This window comes from Rhamphochromis longiceps, linkage group LG8 (assembly GCF_057381845.1).
Source record: "Rhamphochromis longiceps isolate RC_006_pf linkage group LG8, R_longiceps_female_GT1.1, whole genome shotgun sequence".
Lineage (NCBI taxonomy): Eukaryota > Metazoa > Chordata > Actinopteri > Cichliformes > Cichlidae > Rhamphochromis > Rhamphochromis longiceps.
The window spans coordinates 30,876,726-30,902,740 of NC_140564.1; the positions used below are offsets into that span (position 1 = coordinate 30,876,726).

Genomic DNA, 26,015 nt, shown 5'->3' on the forward strand with positions numbered 1-26,015 from the left:
GTTTGTGCCATAAATCTCTTCCCACTCCATCCCGCCGTTCTCCATGAGTGCCTGTGGGAATACAGGAATGTGACAGCTGACCTGTAGAGCCCACGTCTTTTGATTGTGGATCCATAAATTAGAGGGCAAGAATGCACCTTATGGCTTTAGAGACAAAGCACTACAGGTACTACATGTGTCAGCGGGAAGTGGAACAATAAATTTAACACATTTTAAATCCTACTACAAATAATATCCCTTTGCATGACGCCGGCGAGGCGATGATGCCGTTACAGCGCTCCTGATGTGGCTGAAACATCTTTGCAATTTAAATCTAAAATTGGAGAGTGTGATACTGCAAAAAAAAAAGAACTGCGCTCACCTGTATTTGTCATCACACACTAAAATGCCAGCGTAAAGCCATAATGTGCATCAGAAAAATGCAAGCTCTCAGAAATGAAATGCCAGAGCAAAAAAAAAAAAAAAAATCACATGATGGATTTCAGCGTGCGTTTCTACCTCATGTTTCAGCGGGCTGAGCATCGGCGGAGGGCAGAGTTAGGCATCGCTGAAACCAGGCGGCACGGTCTGCGAGATTAATTCTGTTGAACTAATGGGATTCATATGAGTTGTGAGGTTTCTAATTTATTTACTTTGTCAGTGATACACACACACACACAGAGCAACACACAAGAGGGAGGAAAAACACAAATACAGTAAAAATGCTCCCACTTTACAGTAAGTGAGAGATCAATAATGATGGATGAGGGCCTTTTATACAATCGGCATGTTCTCCTCAGTTCACAGCCATATGACACCACGCCTGTGGCTATCCCATTCTGCACTTCAGCAGTCAATCACATCGCAGCTTTAAAAATAACAGTTTGTTAGCACCATTGATTTAGCACTTAGAGTGTGTCCTTATTACCTTGTAATTATGGTCAGTGTTGACATAACAGCACAGACAACCAGGCCTCCCACCCTCTGAGAGAATTTATGGGCCCTGGTTTTATTACGGCCATTTCGTGTGCCTGGGTCCCCCGTTAAGCGACGGGCTTGAGTTCTAGCCAAGGGCCCGTATTTCACTCATCGAGGTCAGGGTCCTTAGGAATTCCCCCCGTAAAACTGAATGCCGCTGGGGGTCTGCGTGTACATACAGAAGGCACAGGGAAGCCCTCCCCGAGGGCTCATTAAAATGAATAGGCGATTACAGGCTATAATCCAAATAATGCTATTCATGAGGTGAATGTGATGCTATTAGGACGCAGAATGGGACACGGGTGGAGTCGTGTCGTCACAGTAAACCAAACATTCGGAAGTCGTGCGGGCATCACCTTTAAATAATTTACAATGCTCGCTTGAAGTCTATTAGGAGGCAGTTAGGGCGCTCTCTCGTGGTCTGTCACCTTGTTATGACTCCAGCGTCCAGTTTGACAAAACAAGAGTAATCTCTGTCATTAAGATTGTGAGATACAACAGCAAACTCCTGCCTCCAACCTGGACTTAGTTTGCCTTTAAGGTCTTTGGCGAGGCAGTAATCTGATGCATACAGTGAAAAGTAATAACGGCGAGTGGGGCCGAGGCCATCTGAGGCGGATCTGAAGCCCAGAGCCAGGACCCCTTTGTCTCCCCGAGTACAGTGCTTTTGTCATCGCTGTGAAAAATTGATGTGGCTGTTTTGACATTTCCCCCTATCAAGCAGCACACGCAGACAGACGAGCCTGGCATCTCATTAATCTGCCACTGCCAAAAGAACTGCAATTACAAGTCCATCTTCTGCGAGGGGCATTTTTCACCTGTGCTTTATCTGTTGTTATAAAGAGGAGGCTCACATTCCTTCAACACAAGCTGACACAATTCATACATCAAAATCCAAAACCCTGACCTCTTTGAAAGGATTGTTGCACTGAAACTGTTGTTAACCAAAAAAGGACAAATACTCAAAATTCACCACAATCTACTGGTGATTAAAGATGCAAGAAATCATGACACTAAATACATAATTTCCTCATCTCTAAGCTCATAATTACTTACAAAAGAAAAAAAAAAGAGTTCCTTCTTCCTGCCTCTCCTCTTCAGATAATTTAGTCTAAACACACAACATGATGATTCAATTTGAAACCAACCAATAGCAACAGTGTGGAGACAAGTCCCTGCACGCAGCAGAGTAAAAGTACCCAAATTACAAGCCATCGATTTCCAGTAGGATGTCTTTTTCCTGGTAGATACTCCGCATGTAACTACACGATGGCCATAAAACACAAGGAAATAGATTGAAGGAAAAGAGCTGAGATGCAGGATGGCTTCACCTGCAGTTTCACGTCAGACAGAAAAGGAAGAGCCTCGCATGGCTGCCTACTCAATTAACCCCTGTGATAGAGGCGCCGTAATGAACAACAGCACCATTACGCAGCACCCGAATGGCACTTCACCCTAGTGGCCCGCGAACAGACAGCACCGCTGTTGGTGCTGCACCAAGATGCTAACGGACAAATCTAGATGCTGGAGATATCAGCATGTTCAGAAAGTAAATGAGGACGAGGTGATTACTGGAGTTGATGTTGTTTAACCCTTAAATAATTGCACGTTTTACACAACTGCATCCTATCCTAAACTACTGTAATTGGTCCAGTAATTATATCTACGAGTCAAGCGTGCAATCGGGGACGGATTTCCATTAGGGACGATCGAGGGGAAAAACAAAGAGTTGTGAAAAAAGCCTAAATAAGCCCTCGGATTATTTTGTGCTGATGGCGATGCTGACCTTGCTGATGATGTAGATGAGATCTCCTCTCTCGAAGGTCAGTTCGTCTGACTCGTCGCCCTGGCAATCCCACAAACCCTGGTAGTAGTTGGAATAATCTGAGGACCAAACTGAAAGGAAGCACAGGGAACACATTTAAATAGAAGAAAGCAGGACGTAGATGCAGGGAAACTTTAGGCTGGAATAAATAAGTTACTAGACGGAGGCGGAAACCTTGTTTGCTGCTCTTCTCGTCGCTCTCATCACCTGGATTTCCAAGTTCTTCGTCTAAACAAACAAAAAAGGAAGAACAAGAGTATTTATCACAGGTGTAGAAGTAGGATTACTCATAATCACAATTACTTTGGTCAATGCTCAAATCATGATTTAATCATCAAAGAAGAAACTTGTCTTTTTAACCCTCACGTAACAAAAATATGACATTATTTTTTAGTGTATATTATACCTGTATGGCTTCCTTTACCTATGAAAGACATTTTACAAATTGAATGTAATTAATTGTGTTTTATAAGATTTTATTTTGCTGAAAGAAGTTCAGAGATTGCAGTTCCACCTACTCTTCATGTCACGTTTAGATGGGATCTAATTATCAGTAATAATCAGGTAATAGTGTCATATTAACAAAAGCTATATGTGGCTGTATTAGTCTGTATGTAACAAAGTATGTATGTGACATTTGTCTGGTTTGGATGGGATCTATTAGCTGAAACACACACTGTCCTAATATCCCTGAAAGGCTGTCCACATGCATGTCTGCACTGGCTGGTCAAACCCCAAGTACTCCAGGTTATCTCTGAATCTTGTTCTAGGCCATTAGCCGTGGAAAACATGACAGTGCAGGGGAAAGTTACACTAAAATCAAAGCTTATAATATTAAAAATCACCAGAACAGAAACTTCCATTAAAAAATTACTGTAAATAATTAATAGCAGGAGAGGTAGATTAACAGAATTTGTTACAGGAAAAATGATTCTATGTTTCTTTACCTTCTTTTAAATGTTCTATGATGCCTTTTGTCTGCCCTTTGCCTATGGTTAGATTAGTTTAGAATTATCTTTTTAGACTTTCCCAGCAAACACATCTTGTTTCTGGGACATATTGTTTTAGATTGTTTTATCTTCCCTAGCTCTCTGCTGACGAGACTAGCACCATATATGGAGTTGTTTTATTTTATCTGTTTATTATTTGTTATCCTGTTCTCACTGTCTCTGTGCTCTGTGCCTATAAAAATTACCAAGCCACTGTGCATGGTGTGAGTTGTTCTTAGCAGCTCACCCGTGTACACGTTTGATAAAGAAAGTAACTTTGTCTCATTGTGTCTTTATTTCTCCTGGGTTTTTTACAGAGTTTTCCCCCAACATTTCTTGGTCCTTCGGAGCCGGAGCGCCTCCATCGTGTCCCATCTCCGTGACCAGTCCACGTTGTTCGTCTGTCGACAGCCCACACACTAGGTGTGTGGTCAAAGACCAAGGGCGTTAAATTCGAGTCTTGGCCAACGTTCTAGAAAGCGACCCACGGTGGTGGGGCCCGATCGAGGTGGACCAGACCCGGCGACACTGACCAGGTAGATACAGACACACTGACACAATCTTGCGTAAAAGCGCATTTTAAATTCAGGGAATTTAAAATAGCGAAAGTAGCTCGTCGCGACTGGAAGCTCCCCACCTCTGTGGGTTTAAAGTAGCTCGTCGGCTGGTAGCTTGGAGCTCGTCGACTGGAAGCTCCCCACTTCTGTGGGTTAGGTTTGGAGCTCTGGGTAGCTCCCCCAGCTGGGTCTAGGGAATAAGTAGCTCGTCTACAGAAAGACTGGCAGCTCCCCTTATGATAAGGGTTCCGATCGCGCGAATAAGTGTGAATGTGAATGTATGTGTGTGTATTGTTTTAATTAACGGAGCAAGCTGAATTTTCACGGTCCAATAAGAGACTGAGCTGCTCCTCCTGTGTTTTTTCTTTTACTGCTGTTCACTGACGTGCTGGTGAGTTGAGAGAACGGTCGAGTTCCGTCTCGTAAAGTTCACACCGCTTTTGGAAATAGTCCGAAAGTAGAAGGGCGTGTGAGCAACCACTCTCGTCTCTAATACCAGCGAAGGTGATAGCAGCTGTATTGTGTATATATTACTTAAACAAAAATAAGTAAATACATAAATAAGATGGGTAATCAAGCAAGTGAAATTAAAACTCACTCCTGACGAGCAGTGGTGAGAAAAGAAAAGTCCAGACGCCGGACAAAAACAGTGTCTGTAAACTGAGAGATTTAAGAAAACAAAATATAAACAGTCAGAAGAATAGAACTCAACTGCCAGTTTAGTAAAACCAGAGTTTCGCATCTGAGGAGGAGTGAAATTCTTACAGAGCTTGATCCCCGGCATTGGAGTTGCCGAGGTGCGGGATCACGTGGAAATCAACCGATATGCTCTGCTACGACACATCAACTTGACTAAGACCCTGGGAACCGCCTTAGCAGGAGAACAGCAGGCCATCAGAACGATGGTGCTGCAGAACAGACTGACTCTAGACCTGCTAACAGCATCACAAGGAGGAGTTTGTAAGCGGAGACATTTATGAAGCTTTGCAGAATTTGACCATTCTGCAGAAATATGTCACTGACCACACATCTGGAGCAGCTACACCGCCATGTCTAAGAGTAATGATTTCAAAGATGATAACAACTACAATGACTGCTTATGTTGCCATGCCTCAAGAAGAACAGCATCCCGTTGCAATTCTGTTAGAGGAGAACTTGTAATAACTGCTAATGAATGACGTGGTGATTAAAAATGACTTGTCAAGTGATCACGCACTGATTAAAACATTAGTAGGTTATGCAGGTTTTCATCCTTTTATTTTTTGAAGTTTTCACCCTTGTATTTTTTGAAGTTTTCATTTTACATATTTGGTTTTCATCATTTTTAAATACAAAGTTTTCATTTTAGTTTTCATCCTTTTATTTTTTGTAGTTTTCGTTTTAAAATATAAGGTTTTTATCCTTTATTTTTTGTAGTTTTAGTTTTATTATTTTTTCTTGTTTATTCCACTTGTTATTTCATTTACTATGATTTTCATTTACTATGTTTTTCTTTTTATTATTTTCTTTTGTTTTATTCTTTAGACCAAATGACTTCCATTTCTGCTATGCTGACATTTTGAAAATTAAAAAATTGCTTAAGATACTTAATAAATAACCTTCACAGACAATTGTTGTATACATTTAAAATAAGTTAAAACAGGAGGGAATGTTACAGGAAAAATGATTCTATGTTTCTTTACCTTCTTTTAAATGTTCTATGATGCCTTTTGTCTGCCCTTTGCCTATGGTTAGATTAGTTTAGAATTATCTTTTTAGACTTTCCCAGCAAACACATCTTGTTTCTGGGACATATTGTTTTAGATTGTTTTATCTTCCCTAGCTCTCTGCTGACGAGACTAGCACCATATATGGAGTTGTTTTATTTTATCTGTTTATTATTTGTTATCCTGTTCTCACTGTCTCTGTGCTCTGTGCCTATAAAAATTACCAAGCCACTGTGCATGGTGTGAGTTGTTCTTAGCAGCTCACCCGTGTACACGTTTGATAAAGAAAGTAACTTTGTCTCATTGTGTCTTTATTTCTCCTGGGTTTTTTACAGAGTTTTCCCCCAACAGAATTACAGTAGCAAACATTTTAAATGAATAAAACATCACAACAGTGCATTAAAATACATGACTGACCCCACTCAGCCACTTGAATTTTAACTTCAACCAAAAACTAAATAAATTAATGCAAAACTGAACCAAGTCTTTGCAGAGGCAGATGTGCTGAAAGGCAAAACCAAAGAATCCGTGTTAAACATTTTATATTGCTCATCTTGTTTTATTAATTGCTTGAAGCCAAAATTGATATTTAAATTAAAAATTCGACAAAGTGTGCAGCCCTATCCAGAACCTAAATATTTTAATATCAGTGTCTAAAAGAAATACATTTAATTTTTAATAATAATAAAAGGCATTACCTGCTGGTGGCCTGACTTTAACAACTATAGTTTATAAATAATTTATATTTGTCCCACGTGTTAACGAGAAATGAACAGCAAAGAAATTATGATAGAGCCAGACAAACAGAAAAATTAATAAACTGGATCATTTGCAAATCCCTGATGAATCTCAGCATGACACAAGCTGTTAATTCTTCTTTAACTAGGATGAACTCTGGCGTGAGGATCAGCCTATTAAACCGCAGGCGGGAAATGTTAAAGAAGAAGAGTTTTTTTTAAGCCACGCAGAGGCGGACATGTCATTGACTGCGGGGCGTGGCACCCGGTGGTCTGAGAGGTGACACGGTGATATGCCTGCCCTCTGTCTCCCACATCCATCCTCCACACAAACCAGCTGACAGCAACGCCACAACCCAGCAACACTATCCACCTTCCAGCACAGGCTGCACCTCTGCTTCCAGGAAGAGCAGGAAACACGAACCACACACACACATGCATACACATACACAAACAGACACACACCATGTGTCCAGCTTGAATGTAAAAAGTTTAGTTTATGTATACATGAGGGATGCCTTTGTCTTTCCCCGTTGCTTTCTTTCTTCAAACAGATAATCACAGCTTTCTTAAAAAAAAATAATAATAATAAATTTAAAAAAGTACAAACTGCGGCACTTTGTTCCTACACCAAATGATCCAAAAGATAAAAAAATGAGATTTTAAATGTGCTCGCAGCGGGTCCAAACATTTGTTTGGTGCTCTTCGACTGCGAGCATCGTTCCATCGAGAGGCCACCGCTATGGGCCAACGGTTTCTATATCAAAGTGATTTAATTTTCCAGTCAATAAAATCAGTCATCAGCATCAGAGCCAATACCAGCCGCTGCTCTGCATTCTGCCTGCAACTGAGTTTTGCTGCGACAAAACTGACATCGCCTAAAAATGGATGCTGCAGTCACGGATGTCATTTTGCAAGTTTGCAAACTTCACTGCCGTCAGCACTCGAAACACATCAGAAGGAAACTATCAAATAAGACATTGTGAGACTTCCTTTGCATTCCAATTTAAGAACACGAGTGGAGGTCCCTTTTAAAACTTCATCGGTAGTACCATGTTACGACACCGGTGACAGCTGGGAGCCTGGTGGCTCAGCGGTTAGCACTAACAGGGCTTTCTCCAGGAGCGCCTTTTCTCTCCTGCCCTACAGGAGACAGTTTATCCTCTCCACCCAGGACACTCTCACAGGACGTTCTTCCTCTCTCTTCCTGGTTAAAGTCACTAAAAGGTTACTAATCTATTGTAACTATTTTAGGGTCTTTACCTTGCAATGTGAACCACCTCGAGGCAACTGTTGTGGTGATTTGGCGCTATATAAATAGAATAGAATAGAATTAAAATAATCAGCTAGCATAGCAATCATAAAACATTAAAAAAACTGAGGTTACTACTACAGCAAGCATGCGAGTATATCTAGGCAAAACTTGTCAAGTCTCTTGTCAGGTCTGCACAGACAAGTCTGAAGAGCCTACAGATCCAAAAGCTGCCTCTGAATAAACATTTTAAGAATTAGATTACAAAACTGGAGCTGAAACGTGTTCAGACCTCTTTCCTTTCTTTCCTGCTGCTAACATTAGCACCACGAAAACCGGCTGGTGGTTACATGTTGCTCAGGTTGAGTGGTTATACATCAGTTTATTCGGTCGCAGACGGCATTTTCTAAACCAAAGTGCAGCAGAACAGCGCTGGTTTTATGTCGTTTAATAACTTTCATCACACAAAAGGAGAACCATGCCTCCATCTGCTGGAGCTGCAGCCCTGGCCATATTAGAACAAATAACGTGACTAGAAATGAATAAAATTATATATTTTTTAGAATCATCTCTGGCTTTTTTGCTTTTATTAGGCAGTAAGAGATGACAGGAAGGTGGGCAGACAGTATCGAACCCGAGCGCATCGATGAGTATGGCGCACGAGGAATGCATGCCACCAAGGTTAATTCAGTTGGATTCAGTTTTATTTATGTAGCTGCCTCAAGGTGCTTTATCTTGTAAGGTAAAGAGCCTACAATAATACTAAAGCAAGTGACCCATGAATAATCAGTACAACCCACAAGTGTTTCCATATCATAGTAATATCAGTAATAATCAGGTAATAGCATCATATTAACAAAAGCTACATCTAGCTGTATTAGTCTGTATGTAACAAAGGGTAAAGCATGGATTAATCAAATATTACATTTAATATACAAGACTGGTAACAAAACTGGATCATTAAATTATTATTAAGCCATCCTTAAATGTGTTTCCTTATTATTACATTCAGGAAGGAGGTTGTGAGATTGTTTCTGTTTGTTCTGTTTGTTTGTTTTTAGTAGGACTACTTGGAGAGGATTTGAGGTGGGTCTTTGCTCAACTGAGAAATTATGAAGTTAATGATTAACTTCTAGAGTCAGTGGGAATCCAGATTTGGATGTGGTTGTAAAGAAAATGGAAATTTGGGGCCATGCCCTCACAAATGCATCCAACGTCAGAAACTAATCCAGATACAGATCTTTCTGGATGCAGGGACTTAATTCATGCCATTATGCAGAGGCAGTTTTCACCCTCCTTTTGTTTTTGCCTGCTTTTATCCCGAAATATAGATTTCAGTTTCATATTATCTGTTGATGATACCAAGCTAGGTTATTACTGTGGTTTTACCGTAATTTTTATCACTCTTAACCCTCTATCATGTTATTTCTAAGCTGTAATGTTTTGTTGTTCTGTTTTAGATAGTTGCTTTAATTTACTATTAAACAGCACTATTTTTAAATCATACACAGCTTTCACAAGTGTCACAATAATTTGTTTATTTTAAGGTCAGGGGGAAAAAAACCTAAAAGTAAACGTGTGCTATATGAAGACATTTTTTACTAATTACAAATGGAATAAATGCTTCTATTTGCAGAGATAGAAAGGTTCCTAAATGCAAACATGGCAGCTGATCAGTGAAAATTACTCCCAAATTGAATTATTGAACAGTCTGTAATCACTGTGTAAAAGCCGAGCAGAGGGAGGTGCAGCATGACTGATAAGCGAAGGGGTGAGAAAGTGAACGAAAGAGCCCGTCACTCGATATGCCATCTGTGGTCAGGGTCGGTACCTCTTCCCAGATGGCTCTGAACGCCGGCGTGACAGTTTGAAGACTGATTCCCCTCTCACCAGTGATTTTGGCAAAGGTAATGTACTCACTGAGTGAAACTGAATCTTGATGTATCTTATCTAATAGAACGAGTGATGGACGACGGCCCTGAGAAGATCGGATCACCCCCTTTTGTCCTTCTTGGGATCTTGTAGCCATGGGACTGTCTCTCACACACACACTCACACACACACACAGTCATGGGGTCTCGTCGGTCAAACTCTAATTTCTATTAAAGATGTGACATTAAGAGCTTCAGATCTATTTTAAGCTCTGCGAGATGCAGTTTTTACTTCCTTTCATCTAAATTGCTGTTGCCAGGCAATTTTAGCCAAAACTCTTGCTTAGTGGATTGAACTGTGGGCCATTTGTTGCCTGGCAACATTAGCTAATTGGACGGTCTATGACGGAGCGAAACTAGCCAGCTCTCGCTGATTTCAACAACATAACTTGTTCAGAGAGATAAGGAGGGAGCAGATTTGGAGTAGGTGTAAGTGAATCTTCCTCTTCCTGTCCTGCAGCAGCCACCCCGGTGCTGACAAGCTTATTAGTGTTGCTTGATTTAAAATGAGCGATCAGTCTGGAGGAACCTGGCAACACAAATTTCGCAGCAGGGAAAGATGGCAGATATTTCATGTTGCAAAAATCCCCCAGGGTTTGAGCGTCTGTCTGACTGAGTATCATGAGGGGTTGTGTGTGTGCGTCACTTCTCTGTTTATTTATCTGCGCAAGTGTGTGTCCAACCACATCCTCATACCTGGCAGCTCCTCGTAGATATCTTCTTCCTCGTCATCCTCCTCCTCTATCTCCTGTCCTCTGCCTACTCCTCCTCCCCGGGAGGCCAGGGTCGGCCGAGTTGGGGTTTCGTTGGCCACCCCCTCGATGTCATCGTAGGTATCCTCGTCCTCCTCCTCGTCATCGACGGGGATGAAGTTGGAGCTGAGATCTACGAGGGAAGGGGAAACAATGTGATAGAAAGTGTTAGCGTCACAGCGTGGCACAAAAGACAGAGACATGCATTAAGGGCTAAAGTAAGAGAAATGTCCGCCACGTCCTCGCTGCACAACGGGGCCGAGACACGTGCCAAACAGCAGCGGTGACAAACACTGGTGCCCCCGAAACATGCTGCAAACCGTTATCATGCTCATTAGCTGTTAGCCTTTATATTGTTTTCAACTAAGCAATAAATTATTGTTAAAACGCCAGAGAAAAAAAGCGGTTATAATTTCCATTTTGTCTGACAGCTCAGACCTAGAGGAAAAGGATAAAACACAAAGGGGAAAGCACATTTGAAAGGTCAGATCTAGCAGATGTTAATACGTTATCGGTTGTTGTTGATTTTCACTTTATAATTTTCCACAATCCAATAAGAAGCCTCTCCCTCTCACATCATCCCTGTGGTTCCTGCTTACCATCTGTTTATCATATTCATTCTGGGTCGTCCTACAGATGAAGACGCATCCCATCTAACTGCATCTTTTGTTGCATCTCATACGCCCCCTCTCTCTCTCTTTCTCTGTCCTTGCATTTAAGGCAAAACGTTCTGGAAAGCGTGCCGATGCACTCAGATGAATTTGAAGGTGAAGAGGATAAATAATCATTTGCATGCTCTGTTTTTTTTGTAGTAAAAAAAAAAAAGGCGTGGGGGGTGGGAGGAAGTAAGACAAACTGCCGAGTGTCCGTTACTTCCCGCAAATCAGTGGCCCGGCCCGAGCCCATTTTAGCGTAGACGAGGCACGACTGCTCGCTCAGATGGAGGAGCTGTCTCATTGCAGGCGACTGGCCATTGCAACACAGGGTATCAGGTCCTCTGCCGTACACCAGCAGCCAAGCAGAAATCAATGTCACTGGAGGATAACCAGAACATCTACCAATCAATTTCCTGTAAGTTGGAATTCGGTAGGAGGGTTAGGGGAGGAGTGGAGGAGAACCAGAGCTACACGATGGTGCACATGACATGGTGGGTGACATGTCGAATGAGGTGATTCAGGACTCTTGTGTTCAGCTGTGTAGTTAGTGATGGATGGGGCGGTTTTCGTATGAGTCAGAGATGACAAAGAACTCCCTTGCACTTCTGACCTTTCTGCCCCTCGAAAACACAAGAAAACTTTAGTACAAAAGAACATTTTTTAGAACATTTATACTGCTTTAACTGTATTTTCCACTTAACCTATGTGACTTTTAAAAAGCCAAGTCAATTTTATTTATATATAACAATATATATTTGTCTTAAGAATGGGCTATCATTGAACAGTGCAGAGAGAAAGGAGGAAAACAAGGCAGGGAGTGGTTTTCCATAATGAGTCATATGCAATAAGTCAGAAAAAGTAAAATAAAGAAAAAAGAAAAAGAGAGAGAGAAGCTGGCTTACCTCTAAGTACAAAATTGATTTGGTCCACCCATTCTCTGGCCTCTTGAGGGCTGCTGGCAGTGAACTGGAAGGAGAGAGCGGCAATAATAATACTGTGATTATAATTTAAACGTGCATTTATGTGCCTGGATTTTTATTCATTTTTATTTCTAGCCATATAAGAGGAGAGAAAAAGAAAGAACAGATATTGCTCTTTTTAAAATAGCTGTGAAATGTTAAAAAAAATATCTGAATCTAACTAAAAATTAAATGACTTGGAAAACAAAAACGCATTCCACGTGTACATTTATCAAACTACATCTTTAGTTTATAAATGTCACAAAAAACACATTCAACCCAAACACAGACTGAAAACCAGGCTGAAGCTGGGGCGACATTCTTCAATTCAAACTTAGAAACTTAGAGGTCTGTACGATAATAAGAGGTTAAAAAAAACTAAATAGTTTAAATCTTCAAATAAGAAAACGTAAGACTTTAAAGACAGACTAGACACAAGGAGAGAAGGGTAATAAGAAACAGGTAATCAGACACTAACGAGAGCAGGAAAAAGAACAAAGGAAGGAAGTAAAACTACAGAAAATCACCTGAATATCTAACCTTCAAAATAAAACAGGAAATAAACTGAAAGAGATGTAGAGATGATGAGACCGATGGGAATATAGGAGGCAGAAGAAGGAAAATCAAGACCTGAGGATTACAATAAAAACCTAATAAACAGAACCAGGGATACAACAATAAAAAAGCAAAAAAAAGCAAAATTGTATTAGTCTAGATAATCTGATAATGTTTGAGGCAGCTGTGACTTTGATGGTGGAGTGGGATGCCCAATAATTACAGGGTCAGCAGCTCGATACCTGCCCTCATGGGTCTCACCGATTGTTTTAGTGGTCTTAGTGTGCGTGAGAGGATGAATGTCAACCTTTTATAGGCACAGACAATGTGACGCACAGTGACATTTTACAGGAGAAAAATAAACTTTTCAGAAGTTTGTGGGGGACTAAGTATGCTCTGACGATATCATTTCAGTAAAATGTATTTTTACTGCAGTTTAGTTTTAATTCAGAGACCAAATATGTTTAAGCACCCTTTTACAATCCCCAAAAGTCTCGATAAAGTGCCAAAAGAATGAATCCTAAGACCCAGAAATTACATTAACATTTTGCTCTTCAAGTTTCCTGAACTCAAAAGTCAATGGGGTCTTTTAAACAGGTTACATGATGGTTGATGGTTAGATGGTTAAAACCAGCTGGTTTGGCCATGTGCAGAGGAGGAGTGGATATCCTGGACAAAGGATGGTGGTGACATAAAGCTTTATTTAAGCTTATTTATATAAGCTTTTTCTTTCCCACTGAAATTCTGAAATAATCCAAAAAACTAATGTTAAAATCCAACCAGCCTATTGTCTAAGGAACCAGGGCAATGCAAATTTTTGGATTGGCCTACAAAAACCTTTGCAAAATCGTTGCAGGACTCCATCAAACTATAGTATATATAATTTTTTTTTTTTCTGAGCCCTAGAAGACGAGTGAAGAACTGCCAGAAGAAATCATGTCAGCTCTTAATAAGACATGATTTTACTGGAGTTTATTTCTTTAATAATAATAATACAGAGATAATACAGACCTGGAAGGGCCGTTTTCCGGGAGCACTGAGCTCAAAACAGGCTTTTCTTTTGGAGTCTTTTCTCAGGTTGGTCACCATCTGTACAGTGTAGTCATTGATATAAAATGAACCCTTCTGCTGTTTATCTGTAGGGGGGAGAGGAGAACACGCAGTGGGATGAAATCCAATTTAAAATTATGCAGCTGCGATGTTTCCACATGGTGGCATTTGAAAACAAACCTTTTTCACTCCCAAAGTAGTAGAATATCGAATTGTTCAGGATGCACCATCTCTTCTGCCACTCTGGTCCAAAGAAGCTGTGGTCTAACGAAAAAACAAAGCAAAAAAAGGAAATTATTCACAGGAAACCAATTCTCTGTGTGTAAACAGATCAAAAAGCGGGACAAATGAAAGAGAGACTGTTAATAGTCTATCTGTTGTCGTACCTTTTCGTTTCTTTTCCAAGTAACCTTGCTTCAGGATGTTGGTGAGCTCATAGGCTGCCACTGGAAGGATATCCTCATCGTCTGTGAGAGCAACCAGACGTGAAACATCTTGTTATGTCTGTCTAAAATCAATTTATAATCACAAATGAAAAAGAAACAGTTCCTCACATGAGAGAAGCTGAAATCTGAGAATTTCCTTCTTGAAAAACGACTTCAAGCTTTGTTAACATTTTTTTCCAGTGAATCAGCTAATTGACAAAACAACTAATTGTTTCCTCACTAACTCCTTATAAGCTACACATACACTTCCCTTTTTCCCTCAAGGCACTTCACACACATCAGAATATAAAGTCTCTATCCCCGTGGATCAAATACATCCCTGCTAGTCTTTAGGAAACTGGAATCAATACTTCTACAGTGCTGCTGAGCACTGCACTCCATTCATCTGCTCACATTGCATTTTAATGAGAGGAAACTTCCTGTGGGGATTAAAAACCTCTCGTCAGAGTGCAGAGTCAAAATTTAAACATGACAGGATGATAGTTAGGTTATGATCAATTACCTTTGCAATATCAAACTAAAATAAATACTTGAACCCCAAATATCTACTGAGATGATCTGAAATATAACACTAAACGTGCTTCAGAACACGTTTAATTATGTATGCATTATTTTACATAGTTTAACGCATCATTATCAAATCATAAAATATCTAGAAAGCTTCTGTTATTTACATTTAAAACATAGATATTGTAAGCATAGTTATTTTGTTAGCGTCCATTTCTGTTGTTGTAGGACTTATAAGGATCAGTCTGTCAATAAAATCCAGATCTCCGCACCGTTAGGAGTAAAAACTGGTATATAGTTTGAAGTCGGCACTTTCAACACAAGCTGAAATGAAGACTCGGCCCGGCTGTGTCTTGCTCAGGGTCATTTTAAATCAGTCATGTGATTTGGACATTCACTCCGGAGGGTTAAACAACGTTGAGATTTGACTGGAGAGTGAAAAGTGAAAGGCTGTTTTCTCAGATTGTTGAAAAGACTTTATATCTAAATGTGGGTAAAAAGTGTCAGCATGTAGGAAACATGTTTCCATTGAGACATGCACCACACAATGAGATACCCATTAGAAACAGTTTATCTGTAGATATATAAATAGTATAGAGAAAATTTATATATAAAATGTTATCTGGTAATTTAAGCCTGATCAAAACCACTCAAACAACTATTGAAGTATCTGAAATAATGTTTCTGTTGCAGGTAAAAAACATGACTAACACTGAATAGTAACCTTTTCAGAACAGTGAGAGTAGCTTTAACATTTCTCTTTGTTATAATGCTGCAGTTATATGAGATAAACACTCCACAGCAAGTTGCCTGAAGAGATGCAATTTAAACCAGCTGCTCCATGTTGAAGTTATTGTTGAACCTGTCAGAAGAAAATCAAAGTATTTTCCCATTTTCTAGCCTTTAGCTGTTAGAGAGGAACTTGACCTTACATCGACCTCATAGACCATCCTCCTCCCTGTGTTTCAGTGGGAGTACCTGGCTTTTCTACATGTCAAAAACAAAGCTCAGCTTCCTCTGAGTTCATTAGTCAACGGGGATTGGAGGAGCAGAGGAAGAGAAGGAGCTCCCTTTTTAGTCTGAAACACAGGAACAATTCAAAGACCATTTACACGAGTCCGTGTGACACCCCCATTCAGAGCAGCGATGACAGGGGGAATGCCTGGAGTCCATCCCCCTCAGAGAGGGCCTGTTTAACTGCTGGGAAAAACCAAACATGTCAACCCACAACTGGCTCCTCTGGGTCAAACAAAGAGCATCCCCCAACGTTAGACAAACAGGAACCTCTGTGTCATTCATAAAAATCACCAACAAGGAGAAAACTAAGTGGGTATTAGCCCAGCTGAATGGCCACTCCTGAACTTATTATTTGCCATCTATTCGCAGCGAGTTTCATCTAAACAACTCAGCTCCAGAGAGCGAAATAGAGCTATTACTGTTTTATTTATTTATTTATTCATTTTGCTAGGCCAACATCTCTGAGATTTAAGTTCACCACAAACCTGTGTGTGATCTGATAACCCCTCGTGGCTTCGGTTTGCGGTCCTGACAGATGAGCGGGTCATTCCGGAGCTGAGCCCCAGACACCTCACAGCACTAACACGCTCACATATCATCAGCCTGCCTTTGTGGATGGACTGACCGGTGACACTATAAATACAGAGGTGCTAAGGACTGTTTTGTCAAAGAGAACCTGATTCGGTACATCATAACAAACAGCGGTCATTATGCTCCTCCACCTCATCTATCCGCCGGCAGTCCGTCCATTTTTTTTTCTGGTCCTGCTTCCCTGTTGCGGCCCACTTCTAATCCCCTCATCCGTCTGCTTCCCTCGCTCTTCATTTATCTGCAAAGTCGGCCCGGCTAATAGATGAGGAGGTGCAAAATCAACACAGGATCACTCTGATCTACTTGAGTCAATAAACATTACACATTCGTGCGTGCTTAACACTTTAACGCCAGGTGACCTGACCTCCACTTGACTATCCTTGCATGCATCGTGAACACGGCTGCAAACATCGACTGCGGCGAAACAATAGCTCGAGATTCATCCACAGGGTAGCGGCACAACCTAAAAGCCTCTCGCTGTCCAATGCCGCTTGATCCCACCCTAAAATAAGCAGACTCTGATTGGTCCTGAGTTAACAATGCCTCCTTTAATGAGAATTACACACTAACACCTCTTTTGTGTTTTTTTTAAGAGGATATTCTGAGGTAATGTTATTTGAAAATGTGTAATTTAGGGTGTTAAAAAAACTCCAAAATCATCATGGTGTTTGAGTTTGAGTACAGGCACAGAGAGACACATTAATGCATCTAATTAAGGCCTCATCAAAATCGCAGACAGACGGCACTCTTTCATAAAAATCATAAATTGCGTTATCAATTATTCAGGGCAATGCCATGACTTCATTTTCATCCCTTTTGCATTTTAATTAGCACCATCCACAGCTTTGGTATTGACATTAATTTGATGGCAATTTATTGATATTCAGCATAACCTATTTAGCTGAGTGCAATTACCAACAAAGAGAAGCAGATAGATGTGGCGTTAGAGTCGCATCCCATGTTTCGTAAATCAAGGTGAGGAGTTGCTACTGGCCGCGCTAACTGAATCTAACGGCTCTCAGCGGTCATCAGTATGAAAAGATCCAAATGTAAGGAGATAATCAATGGAAAATTGACCAGAGATATGTGTTTAATTGATTCCGACAAAGGAACGTTTCCATAAGCTAGCCGACCTGCGTGCCGATAAGTGCTCCATTCTGCTGCCTTCCTGAAGTCGTGTTAAAACTCAGAGGGGATACATGAATACATAACAATGCATCCAAGCTGCCAGCGGTTTGCCAAAGCCACAATCTCTCATTTGGTTATTCACACTCTCCCAGCATGGTGTTATGAGCTCAGCAGTTGATCCCGCAAGAAAAGGCTGATTTATGTTAGCATGACCAGAGGGAGTTAATGTATTCTCTCATTAAAATCCACTTTAGTTAGGCTGAAAGTCAATCAAAGCCTGGATAGAGAGTGAATCAAAATGAAGGGAAATGGTCGGGTGGGAGGACTAATACGTTACATTAGATCTAACGGTGGTCATAATGCGCCAAAGATGCTATGAAAACACAAAAATGCTCTGAAGATGTTGATGGTGCTCCAGAAGATGGAAAGCAAAGCCAGAGGTCCCCTTAGCGCCTCTTCTCTGAGAGTGCTGGGTGGCAGGGAGCGGCGACGGCAGCGGCGGAACTCGGTCCCAGCACGGAGACGTGTACTTCAGAGGCTCCACTCTAACCATTACTATAAAATGGCCGGTTACATGGAGAGAAACACAGTGAGATGAGGGGGAAAAACCTTAAATCAGGCAAAATGCTATTCAGTCTTGTTTTTTTGCACATAAAAACATGCCTTACTTTCACGTGGAAGCAGTGTGTTGTAACTGAGAGTGGGATCTAAAAACGTTTGGAAAGACGTGGAATTAAAAATTAACTGATAATATTTTTCCCTGTCCATCAATACTGCATGCCTGTGATGTCTAATAATGGCTGCCTTATGTGCCTGCTCTGTCTTTATTTAAGTGAGGGTGTGTGTCATGCGTGGGCTTTATTACTGTAGTCCCTCGTGCTGCAGAGGTTTTACTGTACATCTGTGGCTGTTACATTTCTAATGGGGATTTTCTTTTCTTTCCATTTCTGTTGTATTTGACTGTGTGAGCTCATAACTGTCATTAATGATTAATTATTCATTTATGTCTGATTGCAAAATACTGGCCAATACAATATCATGAAATAGTGAAAAATGCATCTTTGCTGTTATAAACAACCAGTTCATCAATTATTCTATCATTATTGGCTTGACTGATTGATCAACTTGTTGATTATTTCTTGACTGTAGATCAAACCCCATGATGTATAACGTTACAAGACAGTATTAAAAACGACCAATAAAATCAGGTAGTGTTTTAGCTTTAAATGTGGCCATTAATGAATAATTGTTTGATTGCTAGCTTGTTTGTTTTAAATCCTGAACATCAATCTGTCTGCAACTAACAAACATTGTCAATACTGATTAATTTGTTGATTATTTGTAGATTTTGTATTAATACTTTGGGTAATAAAAAAAAGCTTCTTACGCTGTCCAAAGATGTAATTTTTGCTTTATTAAATGAGCAATAAAACCAGGCGGTGTTTCCACTTTAAACATGGCAATTATTTATTAATCTTAATGCAACTCGTTCATTTCTTTAATCCTAACGTTAGTCCTGCCTGAAACTGACAAATATTGTCAATATCGATTCATTTCTGGTCTATATGATGTCATAAAATACTAAAAATATTTCCTATACAGTCCAGCTTTTCTGCTATAAACAACAAATTAATTAATTATTCAATTTCCAGTCACTGGCTCGTTTTTTTTTTTTCTTTTAATACTGAACATCAGCTTGTCTGCAACTAATAAATATTGCCATTTACAATTAATTTGGTGATTATTGGTGATTATTATATAGATTTAGATTTTCAGACTATAAAATGTTTTAAAACAAGGCAAAATCCTTCTTATGTGCTTGAAAAATAACAGTTTTGATATTATATATTACCGGTAAAAACCAAATGGTGTTTCAATTCTTACATTTGCTCACTGACTTGTTTGTTCCTCGTCGTAAAACGATTCTCATACTGTTCCAAATTTCAGTTTCTATACTAGTATTATTATTATTATTTACCTCAGACAAGACAGTTAATAAAACAAATATCTGATTACTGACTTGCTTGTTTCCTTTAATCTAATTAACTTGCCTATAACTAAAAAAAATTATTGATTCACTGCTACTGACTCATTTGTTGACTGTTTCTTGCTTGTCGGTTATTACCCTATAAAACAAAAGAGTAATAAAAGAGTGAAAAACGTGTTTTTTATTGTATTACAATTATAAAATAATGAGTTTTGCTATTATAAATGGCCGATAAAACCAAGTGGCATTTCAGCTTTAAATTGAACAGTTAATTAATTAACATCTGCTCATTGGTTACTGATCATTTCCTTTTGTTTGTAAAATGTATTTCATTGCACAAAAATATTCAATTTTGTTACATATTTTTTTATAACTGTATGTATTTTTCTTTTTCATGCCTCAATGCGAGCTCTTTTACTGGTTTCTACAAATTCATCTACTTGTTTTACAATTAAGAAATGGGCATCTGCTTTTAATCCTTAACATCAGCTTCCCATCATAGACTTTTGCTCAAATCCGGTCATTTTGACACCACCCTGATGTGATTTCATACATCTCATCCCTTACAACTAAATAACAGAAGGTACAGAGACAACAAACTGCCTGAAAATCCCAGTGTTTACTTGTTATTTTGGGGTAAAATATCTGTCACATTGGGATTAATACGTATCTGTGCATGATGACCCACCTAGAAGCACAGGTGTAAAATAAGGGCAGAAAGTTGTCATATACCTCCCTTCTCCTCCACTCAGTCCTTGAGCACGAGGTGCTTTCACAGCGCCTTACGATGCAAGAGGTATTGCAGTGAATGCAGCATCAGGGGGGCAGGACCTGACCCCTGGGTGAACTCTGCTGATGAGGTGAAACAGAAGGCAGAGAGAGGCTCCCCGGCCCTGAGGGGGCTACGGGGAGGAATGCTGCTGATTCCACAGACGAAAGGGAACGAGACCGCAACCTCTTCGATACCGTCCTTGATTAGGAAAAAGGATTCACTCGGTGCACCTTCACCCGCCTGGCGCTCAATCTGCGCACACGCCAGGCTAAATTGATACATTTTTCCTCATTACAGTAGGAGGCCTTTGCAGTACATCCCTCCAGCGAGCCGGCCGTCAGAAGGGAGGAGAGAAACTGAGAGGCACTGAGGTTAAGGGCACAGTGTCTTCCCTGCCCTCCTTCCCTCCCCCTGATTTGATTAGGACTTCAGTCATCGATACATAAACCATGTTTAGAACCTCCTAATGCATGTGTTTGAACCGAAGAAAACACACAGATCATTATATCACAGCTGTATCACCGTCTAATAATACTTAAAAGGATCAGAAATGTATGCAGGAGTGATCAAGGTTTTCTTTTTTTATATGAGTCAGGTCTTAATAAAAAAATCTGACTCGAGATCTGAGCAACAGAACAGAATAAAAACTTTCCTGCAAATATTTAATTGCACTTCTTGACTGATTTTGATTCAGGACATTCGCTTAGGCTGCATCTGCAGAGACTTATCTACTGTTTCTGTTTTTCTGTAACTGTGAACAAAAAAAAATATATTTATATTTATGTATTGCCCGTACTCGGGAATAGATGTTAAGTCATTCTCGGTTTTGCTCCACTCCTACATTCAAACATCACGGGCCAGCCACTGTAAAGACACTAAGGGGCTAAATTTACTATGTGACATCGGCTTCCCCCTGGGCAGCCATAAGCAGCGTCTACAGCGACCCTGAATTTCCCTTTTCTAGATTTACTACCACTATTCAAATGCTTAACTGCAGATACAATGATCCTCTAATCGCTGGGGATGGTTTTCAGCTGCTTCGCTGACAGAGACCAAAAAAAAAAAAGAAAAAGAAAGAAACAGTCGTAAGAATATAAATACCAACAATGGAGGAGTTCGGGCCCACAGAGGAGCCTGCGTCTCAGTGATAAAAATGGGATACAGCGCAATCAAAGGCAGAGCCTGGAGGGAAAAACACTCACAAAAAAATCAGCACACTTGCCCTCTGAATGTACAGTTATTGCACCTTTAAAATGCTCCTGTGATCGCCGCTTAAATGCTTTAAATGTAATTTTAAAGAAAGGACCACGATTTTAGAGCAATATCTCACACCTATTACCATTTTATATAAAGCACTCCTATTTATAGCCACTGTTGTTAAACACCATGTCAATAAATAAAGTTATATTTTATGATTTCCGATCATAAATCACCGGCAAATCCAGCTGGCAACAGGTGTGATGGAAAAATGATTCTGTGGAGGAAAATGAGACTGAACGCTTGTTAAAAAACGTCTTAATCAAATTTGATTTATTGACTTATAATTAAAATAAAAATGTTTTTTTAGTTTAAATTATTTTAGAGGACCAAAGTAGTGATTGTTCTAGCTCATGTGGATTCATTTAAATCAAAACAACTGTTCACATTAATTAATAATGAAATTAATACTACTATTTATTAATAATAATGAGCAGGTTTTTCAAACAGAAACTTTTTTTTAGTTTGGGTTATCCTTTAAATTTTGTTGATGAACAGCAAAACCTAACTCTGATATATTATGTTTTAGGGTTTCAATAATTCAGTCTTTCATAAAGAAGAATGACCCATAAATGAAGATTTCTTTTGAAGGATTTTGACACTTTTTAAGGATTAAAAACATTTTTTTTGCTGAAGAAAACAACAAATAATAATAAAAAAAATAATTTATCATGGCAGCAGCTAAATGATTCAAATTTATTTAAAACATTAAAAGCTTCTTAAAAACAAAGCCAAGTAATTATATAACTATCAACTAGATTTCTTTTTTTTTTTAAATCATTTACAAACTTTTTAAAACTTTTTTGTTGCTCTTATCTTTTTGAATTTCTTTATAATATTGTAATATTAAAAAAATAAACCAAAAAAAGAAAGAAAAAGACCAAATAAGAAAAAAAAAAAGCCAAAACCACGTCAGTCGAGCTTCATTAGCAGGGAAACGGTAAATCAGCCTCCGTGACAGTAACTGCCGCGGAAGTCATTTAAAACTAATTTTTTTGACAATATACAAATGAACTCATAAAAAAATAATATAATATAAAACAGTAAGGATGATCATTATTCAGCGAATGTTTCTGCAGTATTGGTCAAGTTTTAAAATAATGTTTGCCCTCAGTTTTTAGCTATTTTTCCAAGCGACAACCAAAATTACACTCAGCATATTAAATTACGCAAAACAGCCTAAAAACGTAAAAAATTATGTTTATTTTACATCTCATAAAAAAGTTTTCATTTTAACTGTGATTAGTACTGGAGGGAATTTATATTTTAAAGTTAACTGACTAAATTTAAGTAATTACTGCATCCGTACTGCCACACAGGACCAAGTTCCTGTGTAATTACATGTGTTTCCATTCGACTCCTGATTTCTTTCAGATGAGCCAACTCACGGGAAAGGCTGCTGTAACTCAGGGGTGAAAAATTACCATTGTAGATAAGCGATCTTAAAACAGCATACAAGCCCACAGCAGCCCCTGACCCACTTGGCACACGCTCAGAGCGGTGACTTCTCCCAGCCGTGCGCAGAGCTCGGAGTAAAGAGGGATGCATCCTCGACATGCTCGGATAACTCCACAAGGGCAAGTTAATGACCTTAAAGTGCTACATTACAGCAACAATTAAACACAAGGATCCCAGAGGCACCGGGAGCCGCCGTGTCACTGTCTGTGTACAGGCCAACACATCTCTCCCATCCCCATTTATTTCCCTAAGAAATCAGCGGGGCCACCTGGGCTTGGCATTGAAACTTCATTCATCTCCAGAAATGGATTCCAGTGGAGGGCAAAATCAAATTCTCATTTGCAAGGAAGGGGGAAAAAGAGAGGGAGTGAATGCAGGAGGTACCTGGGAACGCTAACCTCTGGGTGAACCCGCCGCATCTGATAGTTTTGCTATTTGTCTGTGACATTGACAGCTCTGGGGGAGATTAGGAGCCACCCTGCCCCGGCTTCCCACTTTGCATTCTGCCTATGCGCCTCTTTACAGATGGACTGCTGCACATTTACCTTCGCCTGTTTTCCCTAGGTTTCAGCACGGCACTGCCGCACCAGAGGCAACGAAGGGATGTAATTATATGCCGTGCGACAATAAAACAAAGCAAATGAGAGGAGAGCTGCATCACGGGGCTTTCAAACCAGGAGGATGCAGAAAACTACACCGTGCGGCTTTTGGTGGTGGTGATGTGTGTGTGTGTGGGGGGGGGTTAAAGCCGGAGATGAGAGTGATGGATGCCCTTCGGTTAAATACGTCCAAATCCCCCCTTCAAGCCGCTCTCTTCTTGCCAGGCAGCGTGAGTGAGTGTGTGAGAGAGAGTGTACAAGATTAATAGTGTAAACAGCGAGGGAGAGAGGGAAAGAAAGGCAGCCAGGAGAGAGGGAGAAAGAAAAGACTATCAGCATCTGCAGCAGCACAGTAGCCCTCGGGGAATAGCGTGAACTTTTGAACCCTGATGGCGAGCAGTCGCAGCGATGCACAGAGCCTGCGCCTGCCTCGTAATGTGTGTGTGAGTGTGTGTGCTTCTAGAAAAGCACACAGACACCAACTGAAGGAGAGGAAAAGAGAGTGACGGAGAACAAGGAGGAAGAGGGGAGGGTCATTAGCATATTCCTCGCTTCCTCGCAAACGAGCAGCCGCTACCCAAATGTCACAAAATCCATACGCCGATGAACGCGCTGAAAAATGGATCTCCGGGCGGATATTCTGACGGACAGACAGCGCACGGCTACGTCTGAAGAAACTCTGTGTGCTCTGAGACGGCGTGGGCGATTATTCACACGCGCAGACGGGTCACGGGTTGGCCAAGCAAAGAGGCCAAAGGTCAAAAGTTCAGTGAGTGGGCAGACAGGCCAACAAACCTGCAAGCAGGTCACGTATGCAGACCCGAAATACTTTCCAGGTGGATTTAAAAGAAAGAAGAGAAACTGCTATGAAGCAGCTCAGCAGCCATATTTCAACATTTGCCCACAAACCTCCTCCTTCCCCGTGACTTCATTTCGAACACAGACAAGGGCCAGTTGGCACATTAAACATTGCTGATTAACCCCCTAATGGGGCATCAATCCGTCAGCTGGCATCGCTTTTCTTCTACCTCACAAGCCAAGGGACCGAGCAGGGCACCCTCCTCAAACACACTGCACGTTACACAGCTTTTTTCCAGTTTCGGCCAAAATGACCGAATTCAGATTTAATATTCTATTTACTGGCACCGTGTAATAATGTCGTTACTGTGCACTTGGCTCCTCATATTCAAATGAGAAATAGGCGACAGCAGCGAGACATAACTTCAAATTGGTTATCCTACCGCATTCTTGTGCCAGTAATTGGTTTAGGAAATTGGGCCAGCGCAGCGATCGCTAACACGAGTCACCTTCCTTCATTCTTAACACTGGCCATAAGAGCACACCTGCGTTTGCAGCCAAAACTATCAGTTCATTAATCAATTTATCGACTGAAAACAGAAGCTCCTCTTGTTCCAGCTTTCCCATTCTTCGTCTAATGTGACTGTAGACCTGAAAACTTTAGCTGCCTGATCAAAAAAAAGCTAATTCCCTCCTATTTTTTTTTCTTTAGAAAACAAGCTGCCGCCCTTCCTGCCTACATTTCAAATTAAATAATCTTAAAATTTAAAATGTTTATTGCCACACCTGAGATAATGCAGGCTGTACGGCACATCAAACTAAAATCATCACAATCACAAAGAAGACAAGGGATACGTATCAAAAGCGCCATCTTTTTCCTGCACGCCTCCTGAAACAAAGCTCTTTCTGCAGTGCTCTGTCATCGCAGCAGCTTCCCAGCAAACATCCCCGAGCGCCCAGCGGTGCTCCCCAATCAAAGAAAAACAAACAGGCGATTTCGACTTCGTAAACTTGACCTGCAAACAGCATGACAGGGCTAAAAGCCCCACATCACACACCGTCTCCTGGGGTCTAAGTGAGTGTGTTAAAGAGATTTTTGCACGCCAGAGGGGGAAATTTTGTGCCTATATTTGTTTATGTATGCATAATGTGCTGGAATGGTGTTTGAGCCTCAAACAGCATCGAGAGAGAGAGAAGGGTGGAGGGTGCTGAAGCGGGCAGACGTAGATGGGGTGAGGCTGCAGGCGCGGTCAGGTCACCGGTGCGGTCGGCGGGTGAAACTCAGTTCACATTACCATGCAGACAACCCGGGCTAACAATGGAGGCTCCATCTGTTCCTGTCAGCGATTACAAATCTGGTGTCACCCAGTCCGCTGAAGACAACAGGCCACCGCATCTAATCAAACGGCACAGGCTCCTCCTGCGTGTAGAAGCAGCCATCGACTTCACACTCACTCACTCTCTGGTTAGGGAACACAGAGAGGCGAAGGCAGGCAGTCGATTACCACGGATAATACATCCTCCAAGTC

The 26,015-nt window shown here is 40.6% G+C and overlaps 1 protein-coding gene across 4 annotated transcripts in view; it reads right to left on the reverse strand.

Annotated features, from left to right (window-relative positions):
* The window catches only part of skap1 (src kinase associated phosphoprotein 1), a 41,704-nt gene that overhangs the window by 5,761 nt on the left and 9,928 nt on the right, over positions 1–26,015 (reverse strand). For all 4 annotated transcript variants that reach the window (XM_085417005.1, XM_085417004.1, XM_085417003.1 and 1 more), the window contains 7 exons: positions 14,313–14,393; positions 14,107–14,190; positions 13,888–14,012; positions 12,265–12,328; positions 10,651–10,839; positions 2,957–3,010; positions 2,744–2,853 (listed from right to left, as the gene is read on the reverse strand). In XM_085417005.1, coding sequence (XP_085273131.1) covers positions 2,744–2,853; positions 2,957–3,010; positions 10,651–10,839; positions 12,265–12,328; positions 13,888–14,012; positions 14,107–14,190; positions 14,313–14,393 — 707 coding nt within the window. The remainder of the gene's footprint in view (positions 1–2,743; positions 2,854–2,956; positions 3,011–10,650; positions 10,840–12,264; positions 12,329–13,887; positions 14,013–14,106; positions 14,191–14,312; positions 14,394–26,015) is intronic.